Below are 25,135 nucleotides of genomic sequence, written 5' to 3'. Positions count from 1 at the left end.
CACACACACACACACACACACACATGCAGCAAGCACACAGAGTAAAAGACCCTCTGCAAAGCAGAGTGGCCATATGAAAAGCCGAGAAATCCTGTCTTTTATTGAGGGTGGGAAATTTGAAGGCCTCTGATGTTCTCCTGGAGAAGGCTAGAATGGTTGACGGCCCGGAAATGTTGTGTGGCATGCCCTGAGCAAGCCTTGTTGAGCCAGTCCATCAGCAGCGGGCCTGCCTGAGGGAGACAAAGGCCAAGGAGGCCTTTGTTTTAAGCTGCCAGGATTTTGACTCAAGTCAGGAGGGTGAGGAAGAAGCTGGCCATCCTGGGAAATCACCACCTTTATTACATTAGCCATGACCCCTGTCTGCCTACCAGGGAGCTCCTAGTCTCTTAGTAGGAATATGCCAGGTTGTTTTTTCAACCAAAGACCGGAGTCAGGTGTGAGGGTTTCCCTTCCCTCCCCCTCTAGCTTGAATGGCCAGATTCAGACTTGATATTTCTCACCTGCTTTCTTCAGGTGTCCTTTTCCATTGTGTGGGCTGAGCTTTCTTTGATAGCACTAACTTGGTCTCCTGCTCTCCTATTCAGTTCTTCTCTATTACCTTTGGGTAAAGTTTACGGCTGCTTGGATGCCTGTCAGATGGGTCACTCTGCTGCTCTCTCAACAATCCTTCCCCATCCCTGTCTGGCTTTCAAACTCCAGCCATGCTAAGCTGTTCACGCTTCCAGGCACTTGAAGCTCCTTCTCCTTCCCCACCTGTGTCCCCCACCCTCTGGGCAACCCACTCCCAGTACTCAGCCTGAAGACCAATTGCCTCTGCTGAGTCCTTTTGTGTAAACAGAAAGCAATGGAGTTGAGACAATACTGGACCACACCAACAAAGAAAAGAGCTGTAGGCTGACTTGAATTCTGAGTTTGGCTCACATTTCCTTAGAGTTAGGGCTTACTGCCAGATCCACCTGATGACCCAAAGGCAAGGAAGGACGCCAGGAAGGAGACAGAATCAGGATCATGCTGGTGTGGTGGGGCACACCAGCACCCGGGAGGCAGAGGTGGCAGATCTCTGTGAGTTCCAGGCCAGCCTGGTCTACAAAGCCAGTCCAGGACAGCCAAGGCTACACAGAGAAACAAAACAAAACAAAACAACAACAACAAGACTCAGGATCGTGGTGAGGCTTTGCTGTCGCTGGGAGCAAACTCTGGGATTCAGCTCACACTGCCAATCATCTCTGATAATCAGGGGCTCCGGATAAGAAAGAATGAATGGTGTTTAGCCCACCCCATCCTCTCTGGGTGTTAGGTCCTGGCTTTGTTTGCTTTGGGCTCTTCTCTTTGTGTTTGTGTTTGCTGGAGTAGGGAATGGGGACAGCCTTGTTTATGTTTGCCTTCTCTGAGCTGTTTATCTTAGGCACCTTGCCTCCCTCAGGGCAGATAGGGTAAGGAGGGATGGGTTACTGAAGTACACATTTCACTCTTTCCATTCTCTTGCTGGAACAATTGAGATCAGTTTTCTTAAGACCTGGAACCTCAGGGCTTCCACTGAATGGCCACTGGCCTTCATATTCTTTCTGTACCTGGGGTTTGCCTGCCCTTGGCTTTTTCTGCTCCAGCTGCTCCTCACTAGGTGAACAGGAAAGACTATTTCAACTGGCAGACACATGATGCTACTCCCACGCACTCTGGAGGCGAGGGGCCTCAAATCTGGTGGTCAGGCCTAGTGCCGCAGGCTGTGATCCCAGGCAGAGACAAGCTCACACAGTTCAGGATAATGTGGGCTAGACTGAGCTCAATGCTACCTCGGGCAACCTGATGAGATGCTGTCTCAAAGTAAAAAGTAGATATGAGTTCAGGATACAGCCCAGTGGTGGAGTGAGTCAGTCGGGGGCAGGGGGGGATATTAGTTTTCTATAAGTTGAGTGTTTTCCCCACTGGAGGTAGAGTGATGTAGACCTTTGTGTTCATGCTCTAAGAGGACACAAAAGACATCATGAGCTACATCAGCCATGTTCACCAGGGATGGGTGTTAGGAAGAAGATACTGGGTGCACGGAGAAGCAATTAGAGCTGGACTGGGGCTGGGTGGTGCTTGATAAAAGGAGCAAGGAATGCCTACCTAATTTTACTGAAATTAGGAGGGGACTCATGAGATGAATGAAAAGGAGGTGGGAAAGCCCAGGAGGAGGAGGAGTAAACTGGAAGGCATGGATGAAGGGTAGCTTTGGGATGGAGAAGGGTCAGTGTTAGCATATAGGCAGCATGCATCTGGGTTGCCTAGTAACCTATGACGTCATCATGTGTCAACCACCATGGGTGTGGCAAACACAGTTCAGCTGCACCTGTATAAGCTATAAAATGACCAACCTGCCACTTTGTCTCTCTTGTGCCGTCTTACTTGCCTCTCTTTCCTTCCTCTCTTGATTTCCTTCCTCTCCTCCTTTCTTTCCTGGGAGGCCCCACCATGTCTCTCTTTTTCCTTTTCCTCTTCCTCTCTATCTCTCCACCTCCATCCAATAAATCTCTTTCGTATAATAGCTGTTGTGTGTGTGGCATCATTTTTAAATAAATGCTAACAATCAGATCATGTGGGCCTGGCAGCCGAGATGAGATCTCTGTGCATTCTATGCCGCCATGAATGATCTTCCCATCCCCTGCTCGTGTGTAGGTTGGAGCACTGAGACATGGTGACCGAGGTGTCAGGATTATTCTGGTTGCCAGGTGAAAAAGCCTAGACAGGGGTGAGGGTGTAAGGAAGATGCATTAGGAAGCTTGAGATGTGTCTGTAAGTTGGTGATGGGTACCACACTATCGTATGACTAGGCCAGCCAATCAGAAAGTAAGCTCAGCGTCAGATGCGTTGCCTCTCCTATGTTTTTTTTTAAAATATTTATTATTTATTATGTATATATGTACACCTGCATGCCAGCAGGGGGCACTGGATCCCATTATAGATGGTTGTGAGCCACCATGTGGTTGCTGGGAATTGAACTCAGGACCTCTGGAGAAACAGTCAGTGCTCTTAACCTCTGAGCCATCTCTCCAGCCCCTCTCCTATGTTCTGAACCTGATATCAGAAGTGATTATTACAAGCTCTTTGACCCAGATCATATCTTCACTTCTTAGAGCTGATTGGGAAACTGTGGCTAGAAGATGCTAAGAGCGTAATCTGCCTGGCCTGAGGTTACTTATATTTGGGATTACAAGGCGATCTTCAATGCCCCTCTAGGAAGCAGCTTAGTAGATATAATTGTATCTAAAAAGGCTTCATGGCTGTTGGGGAAAGGCCAAAATAGTGTGTCAGATGTCCAAGTGGCTTTCTGGGCCCTGCTTATTCCCTCCTTGAAATGTGTCTTGTTGCCTGTGTTGGGATTCAGATCAGGGACAAGCAGCTGAAGTATCTTTTTTTATCCAAAGCAGACATGGCCTCCAGGTTCTCCCAGCATTCCTGGGTTCCTACCTTTCTCAGGGCAGGGTAAGCATAGCACTCTTCTCTGCTATGACCTCTCCAGGCCAAGGCTGGAATTCCCCTCCCCCAGCAGCTCTTCCTTGTACAGTCCAGACATTTTGGTATCTCTCTCTGCATCCCCCTTCCTTCTTTCTGTGAGAGAACTTTCTCTTTTCCCTAGCCTTTTTTGTCTGCCTTTGCATGGTGACTTCCCTGGCCCCATTCCTTGGGACTGGTGGACCTACCCAAGAGCTTCCCCCAATAAACCTGTATTTGTAGACTCCAATATGGCTTGAGTGGGATCATTTTGCCTGCGGAGATAACCTATCAGCCTGCTTGGCTGACTCCATTGAGTGTAGCAGATATTCAGAGGGAGTGTGCCACTAATGGAAGGGTGGGGAATCTTCCTTCCTGGGTAATCTGCTGCTTCGACTCCAGAGAAAGAGCTATTTAGTGTGCACTATTTCCACACTGCAATGAGGCTCCAATCCCCAAGTCCTAGTATTGCAAGCAGGAGACTTCTGCCAGGAAAGGGGTCAGGCACATCCCCCTCTGTTGTCATTAATATGCCAAGGTACAGAATAAAAAATAAGTGCAATTTTGCCTTGTACCTCAAGTCCTTTCACACTGGGTGGTACCTGCCTCTGTCAGCATCACACACTACAGCTCTATGGCTCCAGGACTAGGGGCTGTAAACACAGGAAGGTTCTGGGCCTAGAAAAGTAGGGGAATACTTGCTTCTGAAAGCCCAGCCTTTCAGGTTTTAGTCTGAGTCCCTTGAGGCCTTACTGTTCATGTGTTCTGGGACTGAGAGAGGTCTCTAGTGGGTGGGAATTTTAGGAGACTGGATCGCAGAACATCTGAAAGCAGAGTGCCCAGGAAGAGGGGCCACGCAGGAGCCCTGACATCTGTGGAAGCCACAGTGTCTGGTGAGTGGGGACACCTTGAGCAGAGGGAGCCCTCAGGGAAGTTTGCCAGCCGAGTAGGAGGACAGGATGAAGAGGCCCTGTGGAAGATTATCAGTGATGGTTTGAAGGCAGCTGGGAGAGACTGGATGGTGTTGAGCAAATGCTTGGCATGAAGATGCATGTTAGCGTTCCTGACTGTAAGAACTGTGACTGAGGCATTTGGCCCGCAGTGTTGCGATTCTCAGGCCAGGTAAAGGCAGCTGGTCCTGATGAGAGTATGTGGCACATGAATGCTGCTACCTTATACCCAGGGAAGTGACTGGCAGGAAGGTACTGGGGTCCCACCAACCCTTCCAGGGCTCCCAAAGGCTAGAAGATATCCTTCCAGGCCCAGCATCTTACAGGCTCCATCACCCCACACCCTAGCCTGGGGATCAAGCAGTCATGGTTTTTGGATGACATCCCAGATCCAAATGGTAATAGCAGTGATTAACAGATAATGTGGTCCATACCTACAACAGAGTAGTTACACCAAAACAGTGAAAATTTGTCATCTGCAACAGTTCGGACAGAAGCAGGGGCCTTCTGCTAAGTGAAGTAGGCCAGGCTTGGAAAGACTACCACTACAGAACCTCATTTCCATGCGGGCTCTCAAGATGCAGCTGCTGTGGCACCGTACAACTGCAATCCCAGCACGTGCGAGGCAGACACACATCAGGAATTCAGGATCACCCCCGGGCCACAGGAGACCCTGCCTCAAAACTACCATCACAACAAAACCAAACCAAAAGAAAATAAAAGCCCTTTAAACCCATATCAGAAGCATGGCTGGCTGGCTACGGCTGAGGAGGTAGGGGAGATGATGGCCAGACAGGGAGGAAGGGGCATTATTTATTTATTTAAATATTGCATGGTGTGGTAAATACAGTAAAAAAAATATAACATGTTATACATTTCAAAAAAAATCACCAAATTTCAAATATCCTCACCATACAGTGATGACCACTTGAAACAATGGTTATGCTAACTATCTCAACCTTGGATTCATAAAATCACATCCCTCTATGCTCTGCAAATAGATACAAGTCTAATTTGTCAATTTACAGTTAGGAAACACGAAAGAAGGAAGTACCCACAGGCTGCAGGCGCTGCTGGTTCCTGGAGGAGGGGCGCCGCGCCGGAGCCTGTGGGCTTGGGATGACAGAGTGGCCCAGGACACGCGCTCCTGTTCTTGTAACTGTTTATTGCAGGAGGAGAACCAACACACTTACAGACACCCAGGTCCCTGCTCCCACAGGAAGCAGCCAGGAGGCAATGTTACACAGGTAGCAGGAGGCACGCTAGTCTGCAGTCCCTCTAGATGCCACCTCCCACCCCCCACCCCCCCTTTTTTTTTTTTTTGTGGTGCTTGAGTTCAAACCCTGAGCCCAGAGCATGGCTAAGCAAGCACTTTGCCCCTCTGGGCCACGGTCCAAGCCTTCCACATTTTTGAGAGAAGAGTTCAAGTTCAAGAACTGTTTTCATGTGGCTTAAACCACCTGAGGGCATTCAGACAGGGCCAGTGCCCTGGGAGGCGGGGGACAAACACCCTGCCACGCTCCACAACTTTAAGGCAACAGGCCTCTCTGTGGACCTGGGGAAGCACACAACAGACTGGAGACTTGGAGGTGCCTGTCCTTTGTGTCAGGGGCCATGAATTCCTGGAGCTGGACCCGTGGCCACCAGGAGCCCGGCTGGCCCTATCGGAACACCACTGGACACACAGGCGAATTTCCGGACTCAGGAGGCACTAGAGTGGAAATGTGGTTTGCACAAAAGGGATAACGATGGGGCACAAACATGGCTGCTGACCCAGCTCCCTCTGTCTCCCATTCCGTCCTGAGACGGCCATCAGAAAGTCCTGAAGGCCACAGCACACTATGGTGGTGCCATGTTGGGCTCAGCGCCGGAAGGGTCCTGGGATTGTGCCCAGTGCTGCCCTCCCAGAAAGAAATGCTTAGACCACGCCTGCATTGTAATAACGAGGGCGCCCTGTACTTCCTGGGTTTCTGAGGTCCTGATGTGGGGGTGGGTGGGGGCAATGGTTAGCTGCCGCAGTACAGCCTGGGATTCTGTGGGCAACCGTTTGGAATCCTCATTCCCCAGGAGCAGCCCATGCTGGGTGTTCTGTTGCTTGAAGGAGTAGGTGCTTGAGAATACTGGTGGGGTAGAGAAAGCCAGCCAGGCCCCATCTCACTGGCAGAGAAGGGGTGCTGTGGCCACAGTATGTGTTCTTCTGAGGCCTGTGGGAGCCTCAGGATAGACAGCTACAGAGGATAGGTTACACACACCTGCTTGACCAATGGACACGGTGGCCTTCAGGTGGTAAATGTGTGTGTGTGCTGGGGGATGTGCATGTACATTATGTGTGTAAGAACACAGGGCTGGAGGGAAGGATGCAGAAAGACCTTCAAGAAAAAAAAATGTTCTTTTGTCGTATCAACCCACTATGTCAGACCCTGTTTTACTCGGGAGGCAGTTTGAGTGTTAACGTTAATGACTGTCAGGCGATGACTCAGCACCAGGTGATCTGCCCCCAGCCGACACCACCAGTTTCTCCTTTTTCGTGCCAGAACCACCAAAACACGCCTCCGACTGGCGCAGGGCAGTGCCGTGTGCACGTCCACAGTGCTGTGCGCGCGTCTGCAGGTGTCTGCCCACGTGTTCCCCGAGCACCGGCTGGCTCTCAGCTTGGAGCCTCTCCCTTGGCCTCCTCCTGACCTGGCCGCTGCTTACAGGTGAGCATGAGAAGCAGGAGCAGTGGCAGGTGCCACAAGCTGCAGAAGAAGAGTTTCCTGGAGCTCCTGCGGTCCGCGTCCACGTAGAAGCGGAAGCCGAGGTAGGAGATGTACAGGTTGATGGGGAGGGAGATGACGGGGAAGGCCCACGTGGTGATGTCCAGAACGGGGGCGGCGGTGGACAAGGCAATCAGGGCCAGGCAGTGGCGCAGGGCCACGCGGCGGCAGAGGGCCGGGTGGGTGACGGACATCATGCAGTATCCTCCTCGGGAGTAGTCCTCACGGAGGCCCCAGCTCAGCGCGTTGAAGTGGGGGAACTGCCAGGAGTACAGGATCCCGCCCAGAAGAAGCGCTCCTGTGAAGAGGAGGGGAGAGAGGGGGCAGTTAGGTGCCGGTGGGGATTTCCAAAGAGTGGGTCTCTCGCCGGCTGCAAAGTGAACTGCACAGGCCTGTGACCAGCAACTCATGTCTCAGTCCTCCGTCTTTGTGTGCTTTCTACTGCTGTGATCAACACCAAAGGCAACAGTAGGAAGAAAGGGTCTAGTTTTTGTTTACAACTCTTAGGTTAGAGGTTGGGGCAGGAACTGAAGGAGACCATGGAGGAACAGCGCTTAGTGGCTTGTTCAGCCTGCTTTCTAATATTATCCAGGAGCTTATATATAAGCTCCCAACAGGCTGGGCCCTACCGTATTCATCATCAGTAATAATTTAAAAATGCCCCAACAGAGTTACCCACAGTCAGCCTGGCGGAGGCATTTTTTCAGTTGTGGTTCCTCTTCCCAGATTATCCTAGCTGTGTTCACCTGGCATACAACTGCCCAGGACACTTTCTTGCTCTCCTCTCTGTTGCACTGTTGCTCTCAGCCTGGTAGGCAAGCAGGGAGGAGGGGGTCCTCTGAGATGCTCCTCTGCCTCAGGCAAGGACTGCTCATACTGAAGGTAGGGAGGGCTGTGTTGCTGCAGGCCCTTAGTGGGTCTGCTCCGGACTCCCGCCCCCTCACGCTTCCCGACCTGTGACATCAGAAAGTCAGTACTGAGTCTAGTCCTGCCTGGGGTTGGGGATCCATAACCACTGCACGGGAACAGTGCCGCCACCTGAAGTCCATCCAAGCTTGCTGGCCTCCCCTCCTGGGTCAGCTTCCATTCCCTGTGGGGCAGCTAGAACACCCTGTTCACGCTGATGCAGAACTGGGCATGCCTCTGGGCCACTGCTGAGATTGTATTTTCCAGGACACCAGCCCCCAGAGCCCAGAACAAAGAGATTAAGTAGCAGGTATTAAGGCAGTGTGTGTTAATTGGGCTGGCAACGGGACAATGTCATACAGGTGACAGGACTGCTTAGAAGGCCTTCCTGTGAGAGTCAGGCCATGACCCCGCTAACTGGATGCCAACCATCCTCTCATCCTGGGAATAGCCCCAATGTATCTGAAACAGTGGGCTGGAGTGGGGGAAACAGTTCCAAGAGTGGGCTAGAGAGGCACTTGGAAACTAGGATAAGGAGTGGAGTCTCTTTACGGCATGGTGAGGAGAATGGATTGCAGGGGAGCTGTGAGGAGGCAGAGGGGTAAGAGAGCAGTGCGCTGGGCACCCATGAATGTGTCATGGCAGAGCAACGGTCTTATTCTTGACTGCACGAGCTAGCCCAGCCTGCATGTCACCTCCATTACCTTACCAACATGGAGGTTTAGAGCAGCACCTTTTACCCAAGGCTTCAGTTCCCATCCGTCAACTGCAGTCCAGAAATGTTAAGTGGAAAACTACAGACACAACTGATTTATTTTATTTCATGTGTATGGGTGTTTTGTCTGTTTGTCTGTCTGCATCTATGTTTTGAGTGCCTGTATGTCCACAGAGGCTAGAGGGGCCATCAGAGGCCCTGGGACTGGAGTTGCAGCTGTTTGGGTGAGAAGTTACAGATAGTATGAGCTGCTGTTTGGGTACTACGATTCAAACCAGGGTTCTCTGGAAGAACAGCTGGTGCTCCTAACTGCTGAGTGATACCTCCAGTTTCTGAACTGTGTGTGATTCTGAGCAGGGAATGAAGTCTCAGAGTCTGTTACACATCACCTAGGGTGTGAACCATCCCTTTGCCCAGTGTGTCCACCATGTCTGTGCTACCCTCCCATTAAACACTTAGCAATTAATCTCAGCTTTCCTGACAAGGGTGTGGCAGGGAATGGTGTGACCTGAGGCCTCAGGCATCAACATGGGCTGTAGGGGCTTCTTAGAAGCATTTCACAGAGGGGAGGGGTACAGTTATATCAGTTGGGCCAGTATTACCTCCAACCAAATACATCCTTTAGGAAACTGTTGCTACACAGGGTGCCCAGCAGAACCTTTCCCACATGAGGGATACCCATGGGAGAGGTTGATGGAAATAACCAGAGCCACTTTCTAGTTCATTAAGATAAGAGTCCTGGTACCCGTTTCAGTGACAAAGGACACTTATCTCAACAGGGGGTCCTCTTGGGAATTAGAAGGCAGGGCCACCCAAGTGTGGCTGAAGGAGAAAATGGTGATGGACGAAGGCTTTTTTGTGTTTTGATGGGAAAATACAGCCAACTCTATAGTCACAGAGATCTCATAGGGTGACCTTAAGGCCACATTTGGGAAGGCCCTAGTAGAGCACATGAGCTGCTTTGGCCCTACAGGCCTTGAGCAGAGTATGATATGCAGTAATGACAGCCACAGCATGGGGTGGTATGACAAGGGCAAGAAGTATTTTGTCAAGAAAAACTCATTGTGGCAAGAGACACAGGGCATTGGTGAGGGGAGGCAGGAGGGCTCAGGAGCGGGATGGTAAGGCTCCGAGTTCCAGATGGGTTTTCTTCTAGAAATGACTGAGAACAAACTATAAGCTGACATGGTAAAAACAGCAGCGATGGGGACTCTGTCTTGTCTTTCTCCAAGCACCCCCAATCCCAGCTCTGGTGTGCTGACTTCAGTAGTCTGTGTTGTGCAACAGAACTTTCTGGCTGTACTTAGAAGAAGTGAGCTCAGACAGAACCTCAGCTTTGCAAGAGCTGCAGGCTGTTGTTTTAGAGAGGAAGCTGGCATGGGTTTGGCTCGTGTCACAAGAGAACTCGCTTTAGTATTAAGCGCCTAATGGACTAGGGTCAGAGAGCCTCCCACAGCCCTGCCTGACGCGCTTCACCTGCTCACAGATGGGAAGGAACACAGGCCGCTTTCTTCAGCAAGATAAGGTGAGCTGGGGCAGGAAGGCTCAGGGCTGAGGTGGGGCCCACCTTCCTGGTGGGGAGAGCAAAGCACTCCACACATCCTCTCAGTATCACTCCCCCAAGAAGTCCGTTTGTATTGGGCCCACCTGCCTTCCCTGACAGCAAATACCATCGCTGTCTGTCTGTGGGGTGGGCAGGGGGAGCAGTGAATGTTCCTTTGCAGAGCTCTGGCCAGGAAGAGAGACATCTGGTTTTTAGAGACAGGGTCCTATTCCCATCCCAGCGTGGGCTGGAAATCTCTATAGAGTCCAGTCTGGCCTCAAACTCAAAGCAGTCTTCCTGCCTCAGTGTCCCGAGAGCCAGGATTACAAGCACACAGCACTAGGTCAGGCTTCTGCTACCTTTAACTGAACATTCTCATTTTCTCAGACCTCCTGTGAGAAGCATCAACTTCTCTCCTGTAATCATAGCAGAAGTCTAGGGCACATCTGTGCATCTGTGGGTGTGGCTCTCTAGGACAGTGACTTCTTGAGGCTGTTATGGTCAGTGCAGGCTACCCCAGAGAATATCCAGGTACCTGGCACATTACTAATCCTCTTGCTTATGTGAGAAACAGAGAAGAGAATGGATGAACAGCAGCAGAGAATGCTGACCCAGCCAGAGTCCTGCTCTCATGGTTGTCCAGGGATACTTGCAGAGACTTTCCAGTTCTCTTCAAAACTCTTAGTTATTATTTCTACAAGAAACAGACTGGGGGAGCCTCTCCCTCATTTCCACCTCTGCCCAAGTCCAGAAATGTTCTTCAAAACTGTTGACAAAGAGATCTTAAGCAATTCAGCCACACAGGAACTTCCCAGAAAGGAGAGGGACCCTCAAGTGGGAGCACTGACCCTGGGCATGGGCTCTCCCAAGAACAGTTCCTTTTGGGATGCCTGGTGGGTACCTACTGCCCTTACCGAAGCCCCTTCATTGGCATTCAGCATCCCTACACGGACATAGTAAGGGTAAAAACCCCAGGGCAGTGATAATCGGGGTTGGGTTTGGTCCAACAGGCTCCTCTAAATGACCCATGAAGCTCATCTGTTTCACGTTGGTCACACTTGTGCTTTCAGGGTTGGAGGTGAAGAAGCTGGTAGAAGCAGAGCTGACCCAGACCTTCCTGATCACAGACCTTAGAGCCTTTCTTTTGAGGACTAGCACAAAGGTACCTGTGGTCAGCCTCAGTGCAATCAACTTACGCAGATAAAGGGAGCAGGAAGTGGGGTCACTTTATCACCCACACAGGAGAGACAAAAGGCCAGATTACAAGTCCTCTGGAAACAGGAAAGAGTGGGCATTTGCAACTTGTGGAATTCTTTGCAAGGGACTTGGGAGTAATGAAGAGGCTGTGCGGCAGGAGCCTGGGTGCTCTCTAACCTGTGCAGATCCCACCTTCCATCACAGACATCTAAGAAGCTGCATATGAAGGGGAAAAGGGACAAAGCCTTGACCCTTCTCTAACCACCTCCCTACAAGTCTGAGGACCCCACGGATTCTCTCCAGAACTCAAATTCCCCTTAGCTCCCATCTGAAGTTCTTATTCTCATCCTCCAATGCCATCACCAGTGCTAATCCCATGGGCATTCTGCAGTGGGCACTGTGTGCGTTTGAGGCTGTCTAGCCAAGGCCCGGTCTATCATTTCACACTGACTTGGCACCCTAAAAGCTAACACTAGTCCCACCCAGTCAGCAGTGAGAGCAACAAGAACTGAACAAACGGAAGCCTGTCTGCAATTATAATAGCAACAACACACTTAACAGCCACTTCCACAGCCTTTTTGTTGTTGTTGTTGTTGTTGCTCTAATGTTGGACACTGGGTAAAGTACAGGGTTCTAAATATCATTTGCTAATATTTCCACAAAAGCCATCCTTACTTTATTTTATTTCTTAAGGAAAACATTTATCAGCTGGGCATAGTGGCGCATGCCTTTAATCCCAGCACTCATGAGGCAGAGATAGATGAATCGCTGTGAGTTTGAGGCCAGCCTGGTCTACAAAGTGAGTCCAGGATAGCCAGGGCTACCCAGAGAAACCCTGTCTCGAAACAAACAAGCAAGCAAACAACACAATGAAAAAGCTAGCATTTATGGTTGTGGTGGTACACGTCTTTGATCCCATCACTCAGGAGAGAGAGGCAGGTAGATTTCTGAGTTCAAGGCAAGCTTGGTCCATACAATGAAACTCTGTCCACACCCACCCAACCCCCAAAGAAGGAAAAAAACGAGATGTTTATCTTAGTTAAGTCTGTGCTCCAGGACAGTTAAGGTAAAATCTCGACAACAGACACTCACTTTGAGTCTGACTCAAGGGGAGGCAGGATTTAAACGGAAATCTTTACCAATGCTTGGGTTCAACAGTACCGGGTATTTAGTAAGCTTTTCATAAATATTTGCCAAATAAATGAGGGAATGAATCCCCTCTGGCTCTCTTCTCTCATCTGGGACTAACAGAGGTAAATAAAGTGGAAAGGGGGTTAGGGTTTTGTAGTTTACCAGCCGAGGTTAAAACAACTCACTCTTCTTTTGTTACTAAAGCCATCCATCTGCCAAGTGTCACCTCCTGATAAGAGCCCATTTCTGAATCCTCATTTGTAACTGAATGTTGGCTGACATAATTAATGTTTACCACACAACACCTGAATTACAAACCAGACTGGCAATCCACTCTAGAAGACTGTCTTCCCCACGGGGGAGGAGGAGGCTGCAGTAGAGACACAGAAGACAGGGGGTTTCTTTAGATTTAGGAAGATGACAACACAGAATCCCAGCAACTCTGAGAAATGAGGTGATGCAGAGAGCAGGCTTTGGAGAGGGGAGGGAAGGAGGAAGGGAGCAAGCCTCAGATAAACAGTCTCAGGAGATAAACACGATGAGAGGCCTAATGTGGATGGCTCCAGGCTGCTTGCTTGGGGCTGGAATGTCAGCTGCCAGCCACTTATCTGCCAGCCCCCTCAGGGGGCTTCTTCACTGGGATTCCAGCAGGTCACTTCTGTCACTGCCAACCCTGCTCCCCTGCGCGTGGGACCAAACTAAGTGCTTCAGCTCCTATGGCTGCAGTTTAGCTAGACCAGGGCCCAGAGGCAGCTGCTGGTGAGTTCTAGCTGGTTGCAGAGCATTTTTAATGGTTCCTGCTAACAGGGCTTAAGTTTTAAAAAAATTAATAAAATAAAGGCAGGATGACTAGGTAGGTGGGGGGAAAAGGCCACTTCTGAAGCCCAGAGGAAAGGGAGCACAGGTAAAATCCCATCGTAATGGCTCAGTCTGCAGACAGAAGGGCTTTGTAAGGGGCAGGCATTGCTAGCACACAGAGACAGTTGGCTGCTGCACCCTGACTGCCTTGATATGACAGCCACAAACAAAGCCCTGAGCTGTGTGACTGGGAGAGAGCTGAGTGGTTTCCAGTCCTCTGTGCAGCTATAAAATAGCAAGTATCAAGAACAACTGACGTTTGTTTAGCTTTCACGATTCCTGCCTGCTAATGTGCTTAATCCTCTTCACCACCCCCAAAGCCCACCTCATTCGTCCTGTGATGGACAACAGCCTAGCCCAGGCAGATCCGAAGGCTGCCAGAGGCCTTCCTGACTAGAACACCCTCAACACAAATTGGATAAAAAAAAGAAAAGAAAAAGAAAAAAAAAAGAGGTTGTGGAAAAGACTCAGCATCCCAGGTCATATGCTTCCTCCACGTTTCCTGTTCTTAAAGGCCAAGGCAAGGCCAGGGCAGCACTTCAGTGCCCAGTATGACGGGTATCACCTGGCACTGTGGCTAGCACGGACACTACAGAAAAATCCATGCCAACGAGGGACAGTGTTTCTGGACATGGCCCTGGCCTTTCTCTGTGGGTTACTGTGACATACAGGCTCCACACACACACTGTCTTCCTTACTCCCTCCTCTGTGCAGGGAGCCCTGCAGGCCATAGGACTTACACTTCACACCGACGAGCAGCTCTCTCTCCAGTCTTGACCTCTGTCTCCTGAGCCCAACTAATCTTTGCAGAGGGCAGCATGGTCAGGGTCACCAAAGTGTTGGTGCCGTTTTATGTGGGCACTGGTTCCTGGGCCGGGAGTGGGGCAAGGGCAAGGAGACTGTTTGGTCTGCCTCCTTCAGACAGCCTCTGTCCACCACCAACTCACTGGAGTCAACAAGCTGCTCTTTCAAAGGGTGCTTTGACGGACACTTCACAGAAATAGTTGTAAGATGAAATACTGACCAGGGAGGAGGAAGGGCAGGCCTCGGATGGCTAAAGCCTTGTAAGAAAGAAGAGCAGGGAGTGTGAGGCAGAGGGCGTGGGAGGTGAGAAAAGGTGCATGGGCCTGAGACAGTGAAGGCAGGCTCTGCAAACTCACTGGCTTCCGGTACTGCAGGAGAGCCTGCTGCACATCCCTTGGTAAACTGCCCCTGAGCCCCAGACCGCTGCTTTGCTGGTTCAGTCGCCTCTGGGTCTTTCCCGTCTTTGAATGAACTATCAATTCCTCTTCGGGTAGGCATGGCGAGGCCTGTCTCCGCCCACACAGCATCGCTGTGGCTCTCAACTAATACGTGCACACTCCTTCAAGTCAACCGGCCTTGAAAGTCTTGCTGGACTCATCTAGGGAGGTATGGTAAGCCCACACCCTCAGAAGACCCTCTGCTAAAGCTTATCTATCACTTAGTAATGTCTGTCTGCTTCTCCTAGGAGAGTGATTTTAGTCAGTTTTGTATCTCTCAAAGCCAAGCACACAGTAGAGCCTGCATAGAGAAGTGGCCATGAGCATTAGTTTGTTAAGATTCTACACTGGCAGCGCCCAGTCTCAACTGTGCAGTGGGGGAGCAGTCTCCCAGCTACTCCTGATTCTTTGATTCAACACCTACTTCACTTCCCAATTCCTCTTCCTGCTAACACTTCAGTTCAGTTCAGTTCCAAAGGCTGCTACTCCTGGAAAATTAAATGGTCCTGACTGATTAAATGGTCTGGAGATACTACAGAAGAAAGAAAAGCATTTACCATTTTTCCACTCAGAAAAGCTCTTTCCATCTATCTATATCCACCAGGATAAGAACCCTGGTGGTCGCCAACCTCTGTAGACAATATGCGCAATATAGTTTGAACAACCATCAGCTTCACCCTCGAGGTATTTCTGAGGTGCCCTAAGGCTGGGGCTCTTTAGCATTTTGTCTTTATGAACTTGAGGGGGGTGGTTCCCGGACCAGGGGCATTAGCAGCTTCTGGGAACTTGTTAGATGTGACATTCTCAGACACCACCAAAGCCACACAGCCCGAAGCCCAGCGGCACTCGGGGAGGATGGGCCCGAGCCTGTGAGTCGGTGCTTCGATTGAGCGCTGTAACCACTGTTAAAGGGCACACATCGAGAAATGGACAAAGCTTTAGGAAGGTGGTCTTTGCTTCTAGGCGGTGCTTTCTGAGTCTGGGTTACTTCACTCAGGATGATCTTTTCCAGAGCCATCCATTTGCCTACAAATTTCATGATGTCCTTGTTTTTAATAGCTGAATAGTATTCCACTGTGTAGATGTGCCACACTGTTATTTGTTTGTTTGTTAAAATCCATTCTTTGAGGGACTTCTGGGTTGTTTCTAGTTCCTGACTACTACAAATAAAGCGCAATGAACATTGAACAAATGTCCTTCCTTGTTGTACAGCGTAACATCTTTTGGGTATATGCCCAGGAGTGGTATAGCTGGGCCTTGAGGTAGAGCTGTTCCCAATTTTCTGTACAAATTTGCTTTTCTACCAGCAATGGAGAAGCGTTCCCCTTTCTCCACAACCTTTCCAGCATGTGCTGTCACTTGAGTTTTTTATCTTAGCCATTCTGACAGCCATTCTGTGAGATGGAATCTCAGAGTTGTTTTGATTTGCATTTCCCTAATGACTAAGGACATTGAGCATTTCTTTAAGTATTTCTCAGTCTTTTGTTATTCCTCTGTTGAGAATTCTCTGTTTAGCTCTGTACCCCATTTTTAACTGGATTATTTGGTTTGTTGGTGTTTAATTTCTTGAGTTATTTCTGTATTCTGGATATTAATCCTGTGAGATATAGGGTTGGTGAAGATCTTTTCCTAGTCTGTAGGCTGTTGTTTTGTTCTATTGACAGTGTCCTTTGCTTTACAGAAGCTTTTCAGTTTCATGAAGTCCCATTTATTAATTGTTGATCTTAGTGTCTGAGCTGTTGGTGCTCTGTTCAGGAAGTTGTCTCCTGTGCAAATAGGTTCAAGGCTCTTCCCCACTCTTTCTTCTACTAGATTTAATGTCTCTGGTTTTATGTTAAGGTCTCTGTGCTTTCTTTATTTTCTCTTTCTATCCTCAGCTCTTGAAGTTTTTAATTGATTTTCTTCACCTGTTTGTGTTTGTCTACATTTCTTTAAATGATATGTTTAGTTCCTTTACTTGTTTGTTTGTATTTTCATTGAGTGATTTATTTATTTCCTCTGTACAGGTCCATCTAAAGGCCTCAATCTGTTTAACTGTATCTTCCTGTATTTCTTTAAGGATTTTATTAATTTTCTCCATCATCATCTTCATAAGCATAGATTTAAGGGCATTTTCTTGTGTTTCAGCTATGTTAGGGTATCTAGGGCTACTTGCCATGGAATAACTGGGTTCTGGAGATGCCCTGTTGCTTTGGCTTTTATTGACTGTGTTTTTACACTGGCCTTTAGCCATCTGGTTGTCTGGTGTTGGCTGGTAGCTTCTGGTGCCTGTTGGGAGTTCTGGGGTGGGGTGGGGAGGGTTGGGAGGAGGCACGTGGGAAGCACCCTGGATAGGAAGCTGGATGTCCCTTCAGGAACCCTCCTTAGATTGATGTGGGTAGGACTGCAAGGCGGTTCTCAGAGAATTTGCCTAACGCTCTCCTCAGATATATGTTCCTGTGGACCAACTAGACTCCTCAGGTGCCCAAGGGGCTCTCCTCTCACGAAGGGAAGTCTCAGAGACAGCTGCCCTGCCACTGGTGTTCCTGTTCTGAGGTTAATGAGCTGCTGCTGCCCAGACACTGTGCTCTGACACTGTGCTCACTGGGCACAGTTTTCTTGAAGAACTTGCAAGCCCAGAGGTCTGGTCAGTCTCCCTAGGAAGACAGGTTGCGCTTTGCAGCAGAGTCTGGGGCTGTTTGTGTGGCTCCCGGGTATCAGGAGGCCAAGGCTGGAGCTGCACCCCTGGTATCCAGAGGTTATTCGAAGGGCAGTGAGAGCAGGCGGAGGGTAGAGGCTGAGAGTGTGCACTGGTGGGAATCCAGGATTAGCCAGGGGACCTGAGGTTGGGCTTGCTTGTTTGTTTCCCTCACTGTGGGTTCTCGCCTTACCTGGGAATATTGGATGCTGGGCCCACAGTTCTGTCTGTCAGAACTGCAATCACTGCTGTCCTGCTGATCAGACAGAGTGTGCGCTAGATGCTACCATCTTCCTTTCTTATAAACTTCGGGACCACCAGCCCAGCAATGGCACCCACAGTGAACTGGGGCCTCTCATGTCAACCACTAATCAATAAAACGCCCCCCAGACTTGCCTACAGGCAATCTGACAGAGGCATTTTCTTAGTTGAAGTTCCCTCTCCCCAGATGTCTGCGGCATCTGTTATGCTGTAAGACATTAGCTAGCACGGGTGGGGTGGGGTGGCATACGTGGAAAGCTCTCTGAATGAACAGGTAAAGCAGAGTGAAAACTCAGATTCTCTCTTGTCCAGATATGCCAAATGGATGCTTCACCTTGTTCTCCAAGAAAGACTTCACTAGAAGCCCTAGCACTGTTTCCACCCAGTGTGGACTCACCCCAGTCCTCAAAACGACAGCCAGGAAACAATGAACTATTGAGTTCACGAACTGAATGTCCTCCTCTTTCCTCACCTATTTCAATATCATGCCTTATGGAAGAACTACATGCAGCAGCAGCTACTGTAAGTTGAGCCATACCATAGTCTAGATTGAAGTGACCGCCCCCCCCCAAAAAAAAGTGGGCTGTAAACCTAATTCCCAATGCAACCCAGTTGGGAAGTGGAGCCCAATGAGAAGTGTTTGGGTCTAGGGAGCCCCATTCTCATACACAGACCAACAGTGGTTACACTAGGGCTTGTGGCTACGAGTCTGACCTTGTGTGCGTTTGCTGTCTTTTTTTTTTTTTTTCCTCTTCCACTATGGATTGACAGTTGGGGGCCCTTGCTGGATGCTGGGTTTTTTTAAGACTTTTACAAACACTTCATTTACTTAGTATGTGTGAGTTAGTGCACACATGGATGTGAAATGGCCACTTGCTCAAGCTGGTTCTCTGCTTCTACCATGCAGGTCTCAGGGGTCAAACTCAGGTCTCTAGGCCTGGTGGCAAATGCCTTTATCTGATAGCCCAGCTGCTGGGCTCTTGACTCTGGATGTCCCAGCTCCTATAACTGTGCAGCATAAATTTCTTTCTCATATAGACGCCCTAATCTGGTATGGCAGCACAGGCCAGACTACAGTAAGAATCCACATGTCCTCAGAACTACTCCACAAGGAGAGACCACCATCAGCTCCAAGTGGGAAATGAGAATGGTAGCAAGGGGTCAAGCTTGGGGCCAAGGTCAGCAGCAAATGGGCTCATATCTTGCTCTGAAGCCCTTTCCTGCTGCTGCCTCCCACGTGGATAAGCCTCAAGCTTAGTTTATCACAGAGCAAAGGAGCACATAAGCTTTAGAATGCTGTATTTGTATACTCATTAAAACCCACCAGTTACAGGATATTAAAACCATTCTGGGAGACGATCATGGCAAAGGTGTAATCACATTTGTGCGCTTGCCAAATCAGAGTGTATGAGCCTTTATGAAAAGTTTCAGAAATGTGGCTTACAGGGCAACGGTTTATGGCCAACTCCCTTTTGATCTCTCATGTGAAAAGTATGTACTTACATATATTGCAGGAAACCTCACCACTTCCTTCCTACGTGTCGGTCAAAACACTAATTACTCGTCTAATCAGACTGTGAAACTCCCCGCACAGATGGTAAAATGAGCTATTTTCACCCCACAAATCCAGTTGTGACATGCCGCCAAAAACGTAGACCTATTGAATGGTTTTACTGTAGACAGCATGAACAATTTAAGCAAATCATGTAAAAATAAATGAGGAGCTAATGAAGATAATCTGTCCTCTCACAAGGGAAAATAAGCCTGTTCCAGGGAGGAAGGAGGCTTGCCAGTTAGATGACATGGCCAACAGGGGACAGGAGGCCAATCCCACATCTCTTCCCCATGGACCGGGCCTTCCCCAACAAATCAGGTCTCATGTGATCTGATTTTCTCACTCATTTCAGGGCCTTTCCTCACTCTATCTGCTGTCACAGGCTGAGGCAGCATAAGCCTTCCCTAGGTGTACCAGGCCTGGATGACACAGGACCCTCTCAGCTCAGGGCTGCCCCATCAGCACATTTGCCGCAACAATCAACAGAGTAAAATGGAACTGCCCCCGGCCCCGGGGAGTCTGAGTGGAGGCTGCTGAGTTCACCTGGAAGACTCAGGAGCTCTCACACCCGGCACGCACAGACTGTCTGCTGAGAGAAGCCCCCACGCTGCACCAGGAGACACTCACCAGCATCCAGGCTGCCGGTCGCGGCGGTCCAGCCCATGACAGGAGGGATGGCTCCGACCACCGCTCCAACCCAGGTGTTGGCAATGCTGATCCTCTTCAGCGGTGTGTAACAACAGGTATACAGGAAAATGTTGAAGACACCCAGGGCTCCTGTGAGCGGATTCACTCCCCAGGTCAGAAGGGCCACTCCTGGCACAGCGCAACAGGTGGCGAAAGACACGGCTAGCAACGGGCTGGAAGAGAGCAGAGGGCATAATGAGCAGATCTCCCCTCCATCAGGCTTGGGGCTTGGAGTGCGCTGATGGGGAGCCAGCATCTTCACAGCCACGGATGGCGATGGGACCTTCTTCCCAGTTGTAGCATCTCTCTGAGCCTGTAGAGAAGCTCAGGCGGGAGGCAGGTCCCCTTGCCCTTCTTCCCCTCTGCAGGTCTCCTCCACTCATCTCTTCCTCCAGGGTTGAAGCGAGGGTTTGACAGGACTACTTCTCTGGGTTCTATTCTAACGGTTGCTGAGTAAGGGACAGATGCAAACAATAATGCAAGTTTTGGACAAACACAGGATCCCTTCTGGAAGCCATTCTACTCATTTGGTTGTACTTTACGGCGTCACCAAATCAGTGATACCAAACATCAATGTCTGCCTCAGGGAATCCACATGCCATGATCACCAGTAAATTACAGGCTTAAGGCCCCATGATCCTGTTACAACAAACACCAGGAGGCTGCTGCATGCTGCCAATGGTGTAAGTGGGCTTGTGGATTTGACTGTCACTAGGGGTCAAAGAGGGCTGTGTATGCACAAGAACACTCTACAATGTGAAAGAGCCCTTGAGTCTAGGTAAGTGTGGTCTCCTGCTTAGATACACGCTTATTTTTTCTCAGGGAATCGATGTAGGTTGCTAAAGCCTGTGCTTTCTCTGCAACAGCCACAATTCAACTCCCAAGAAAAGCATGTTTGCAGTGTTCCGGGACCCACTCAGTTACAGGCTCCACAACTGTGGCATGAGAAGTTCTATCACCAGCAAGCAGCTTTAGGGGCTTCTAGCTTTAACAACGTCAGCTCTCCAAGGGAGGCAATCACTTGAGATAAGCCCCTTCCGTGGCTAGGGCTGTGGAGTGTTCCCCCTGAGGAGAGACGCTCTGGACTGAGGTGGGGCCCCTAAGAAGGACTAAGTTAAAGAATGGGGCTGAGTTAGATTCAGCCTTCCCCAGCCCCGGAGGCATGTGAGTGGAGATGCAGGATGGCCCAGCAGCTCAAGTGTCACCTGACACCAGAGCAGCAAGCTGAGGCTCCAGGTAAAAATTCTCCTCTCTCACTTAGCTTGCCCTCTTTCCACCCAGGGACTGTGGTCTGCCCTGCCTGGTAGGTGGAACACAACAGAATGGGAGTTCTGAGGAAAGAGGGAACACACAGGGACGTGTGGCCATCACAAGGTGACAGGAGAACCATGGCCTCCACTAAGACCTGAGCGCATCTCCACCCACCTGTCCCTGGCCACCTCTTTGGAATCCACTCTGATGAATTTGTAAGGACTCAGGTATGCTTGGTTTTCTCTTCATCTGGTCTTTCTATCACTCCCACCCTGACAAATTCCCCTGTGACCTACTGTTTCTGCTCCTCATCCACTTCAAGAGGATGGTTCACTGTCGAAGCACCTGGCTGGAGTTGATCTCCAGTCTGTGTTGAGTGACCCTGAACTAACTGCCCACCTTTCTGAGGGCCCTAGTTTTACTTTGGCTCCCAACAGTGCGGACAGATGCCTTCATACAGCAGTAATGAACACCTGGGCTTAATGCCCACCTTCCTCTCATTGCAGAACAGTAGGCTGCCCTCCTTTTTTTACAGATACTCCCTGCACCTCTGCTTTTTACTTCCTAATCTCTCTTATTTGTTTAGTACTTATTTTTATTTATGTGTGAGTGTTTGCCTGCATGGTATGCACACCATGTGTGTTCCTTGAAAAGGCCGGCCAGAAGGCTCAGATCCCCTGGAACTTGGAGATGGTTGTGAACTACAATTTCGGTGCTGGGAACTGAACCAGGGTTCTCAGCAAGAACACTGAGGGGTCTTCACTGCTGAGTCATGTTTCTAGCTCTACCCTGCCACCCTCTCTGCACCCTGCCTCCGTTATTTATTAAATCTTACTGTCTTCCTATTCCACACATCCTTACACAGATTTTGTTCCCATCTCTCCAAGGAGAGCCTGCTGTGGGCACCATCTTCACAGTGAAGATCTAGATGGAGGTGGGAATCTGAACTGGACATATACCTCAGCCTCCTCTATTCTGCAGTTTCCCGTTTGCCTCTATCCTCGATTCTATTCCTGAAACAGATTTCTCTCAGGCTGTGATAAGCACTGGGTGATTTGGAACCGTCTGAATTCTTAGCATAGCACACGATGGAATTCTCCAGATGAAAGATTAGGAAGCATAGGTGCTATCTCACCATGGCCAGGAAGAGCATAGGTGGCTAAAAAAACAGTGTGACCATTCTGACTCTTGTTCCTTCAATTAGGTAGCTCCTGGTTTGTGAGAACAGGTCTTCCCATACATGAGGCTCCAAAAGGCTAGTTTTATTTTGGGTGGGAAAAAATGTGGTTCATAAACATATTTATTTTTCCTGAATTGGCTTTTTTTTTTTTTAAAGAAAGAAGAAGAGGGTTGTTCCCATCGCCAAGGGCCGGGAACACAGTTGGGTTCAGGGTGTTAGTGCTATGAAAAGCCCTTTCAGAAAAGCCCACATGAATTTAATTTATTGAGATAGGCAATTTGGGGTGGAAGTTTAGTTTCTGACCTGTGTTAGGATCACAGAAAATGATGAGGCTTGATTTTGGCATTTAAATCAATGTACTTAGGGACACGAATGAAAACCAAATAGGCTAACAGGCTGTGCAAACAAGAATTAAGATATTTACCCAGCATGCCCTGGGAAGCATCTTAAGCGGCAAACTTCAGAGCATCAACAGCCTCATTTTCCTGTTGTGTTTCATTTTTGCTAAAATTCTTATTGTAAATGTACTACACAGAAAATTTGCAACTATAAAAATAGACAAGAAAAATTCTGAATTACTCAGAAACAGAAATGGTTTATGAGCTTCTGGCCTTTTCCTGTGCTACAATTACTTTGAATGTAAATACATACTTAATTATGGTTTTGTTATTTGCTTAGTTTCCATAAATCTTCAGATTCCCCATGTCACTACTTGTTTTACATCATCATCGACAGCTACAAAGAGGCTTATTCTATGAATACACAACAATTAATTTAATCAGCACATTTTTAGTTTTTTTAAAAATTTAGGCAATGCTGGGATGAATTTCTTATGGAGACTTCTGCTTATGGTTCCCTTAGGAGAAATTCCTAGGTATGAGCTTGCTAAGCTAGCTGGTACACACTCATGTTGTTTGAGAGCCACCAGGCTCTGCTGCTGATACGCGTGTTTTACAGGTGCACAACATGACGCATGCTGCCAGTCTATCCTGCACAGCTGTCACTGATGGAAGGACGGGGTGGACATGCTTCCGGGAGGAACTGAAGTATCTCACTTTATTTACTTATTTATTCAATTAATGCTGGGAGTAATGGTGTGTACTGCCTCATCTGCCTGGAAGTGAATGTGTAAACTGAGACCCCATGACAGATGAGTGGTAGAGATGGCAGAGATGGGCCTGATGGCAGAGATGGCAAAGTGGGCAAAGTGCTGTCTCAAAGCCTGATGACCCGAGTGCAACCCCAGAGCTCTTGGTGGAAGGAAAGAAACAACTCTTGAAAATTATCCTCTGATTTCCACACATGCCACCAGTCACACACCCACGCATGCACGCACCACTACATAAATAAATGTAGTTCTAGAAACTAAAAAAAATAAAAAAAAGATCTAATATACCTTCAGTGCTAAAGGCTGCCAGTGGTGGCTGAAGCTGCAGAGGAAGAAGCAGGCAAGGACAGAGGTTCCAGGAGGAGAGAGTATCACTGTGGCAGTGCGCTACGTTTCGAGGGCCAGTTTACCAGGAAAGCAACAACACCATAGTGATGTTACAGTTGCAGAAGTTTGGCATTTTCAGTGTGTGTGTGGGGACACAGCCCAGAAGGGCTCCAAGCAGTGACCACGTGCTGGGCCACTGAGTGGACCTCACCCCAAACTCAGCATCCACAGATGATTATTTTTCATTTGGAAGAAGTGCTCCGTTCTCATCTTGTTAAACACAGCGACTCTGCTTACATGGTGAGAGTCAGGTATTCCAGACGGAGGGAGGGCAGCAACTCTTGTGATCTGAGGCCAGCTGCTCTGCACTCTCCCCTCATGACACCACTTAGCAACCGCTCAGGAAGCCCATCTGCACCCCTCTTCCTTGAAGGTTTGACAAATGTCTTCAACATGATGTGGAGCCACTTTCTTTCTGTCACTTTATTCTGCATTTAGAGCTCTCTCTTAAACCCCTATTACCATTTCCTCTTCATATCCTTTAATTCTTTAGCAGTTCACGCCCACATGGAGTGCTGTAGCTGGCTGCCAAGGTCAGCTGGGAAGAAAGGCTCCTTGGATTCCCTTGGGCCCAGAGCCAGGGAAGAGGATTGTGGGTCCACCCTCCACGGTGGTTCTGGGTGTGGCCCCCAGACCAGCAACAGTGGCATTACCTGGGAACCAGGTAGAACCTGGCAAGGCTTGATACGAGTCCCACGCTATGTCACAGGCTGCCAATACAATGCTGCTACTCACATGGCAAGAACACTTCCTAGGCCTATACCTGCCACCATCCTCAGCACACAGTGCGGCTGGCCGGGGCAGGGCACCCACTTTAAGTGCCTGTCAATGTATGCATCCTGAACAGTTCCGGCGGAAAGAACACGGGTTGTGACCTAGAAGCAGTAGCTGCTGGCAGGGAAACAGTGTGTCCCTTGGCCTCCTTGACTCACCTAACAGGACTTGACCTAGTCAGCCTCAGTGTGTGGCCTGTTAAAAGCACCATAAAAGGAAGCTGAAGGGTTGTGAAAGTCTGATGAGTGCTAAGCCTGGGTCTGGGGAGCCCTGAGCTTCGTGCCCTGTGTCTACCGCAGTGCCTGCTGAACATTTTCATAACAAGGTCATATTAAAATATTTTAATTTTATTATTATTATTATCTGCTTTCCTGACCAAGCACACTGGCCAGAAGGCAGGTCCTCTGAGTCCAGTTCAGGCCCTGCTGCTTAACCACTCAGGACACAGTGCATCTGTATGGATGCAGCTGTCTGGTCCTTGTTT

General features: G+C 49.2%; 1 protein-coding gene across 1 annotated transcript in view; it reads right to left on the bottom strand.

Moving 5' to 3' along the window:
* Positions 1 to 5,223: 5,223 nt before the first annotated feature.
* The window catches only part of LOC110556789 (protoheme IX farnesyltransferase, mitochondrial), a 114,598-nt gene continuing 94,686 nt past the window's right edge, over positions 5,224 to 25,135 (bottom strand). Inside the window, exons 6-7 of the mRNA XM_021650726.2 lie at positions 19,892 to 20,124; positions 5,224 to 7,478 (exon numbers count right to left, since the gene is read on the bottom strand). Coding sequence (XP_021506401.1) covers positions 7,072 to 7,478; positions 19,892 to 20,124 — 640 coding nt within the window. The 3' untranslated portion in view covers positions 5,224 to 7,071. The remainder of the gene's footprint in view (positions 7,479 to 19,891; positions 20,125 to 25,135) is intronic.

This window comes from Meriones unguiculatus, chromosome 11, assembly GCF_030254825.1.
Source record: "Meriones unguiculatus strain TT.TT164.6M chromosome 11, Bangor_MerUng_6.1, whole genome shotgun sequence".
Lineage (NCBI taxonomy): Eukaryota > Metazoa > Chordata > Mammalia > Rodentia > Muridae > Meriones > Meriones unguiculatus.
The sequence above is the reverse complement of the archived record's forward strand: the minus strand, read 5'-3'. Positions and strand labels throughout refer to the sequence as shown.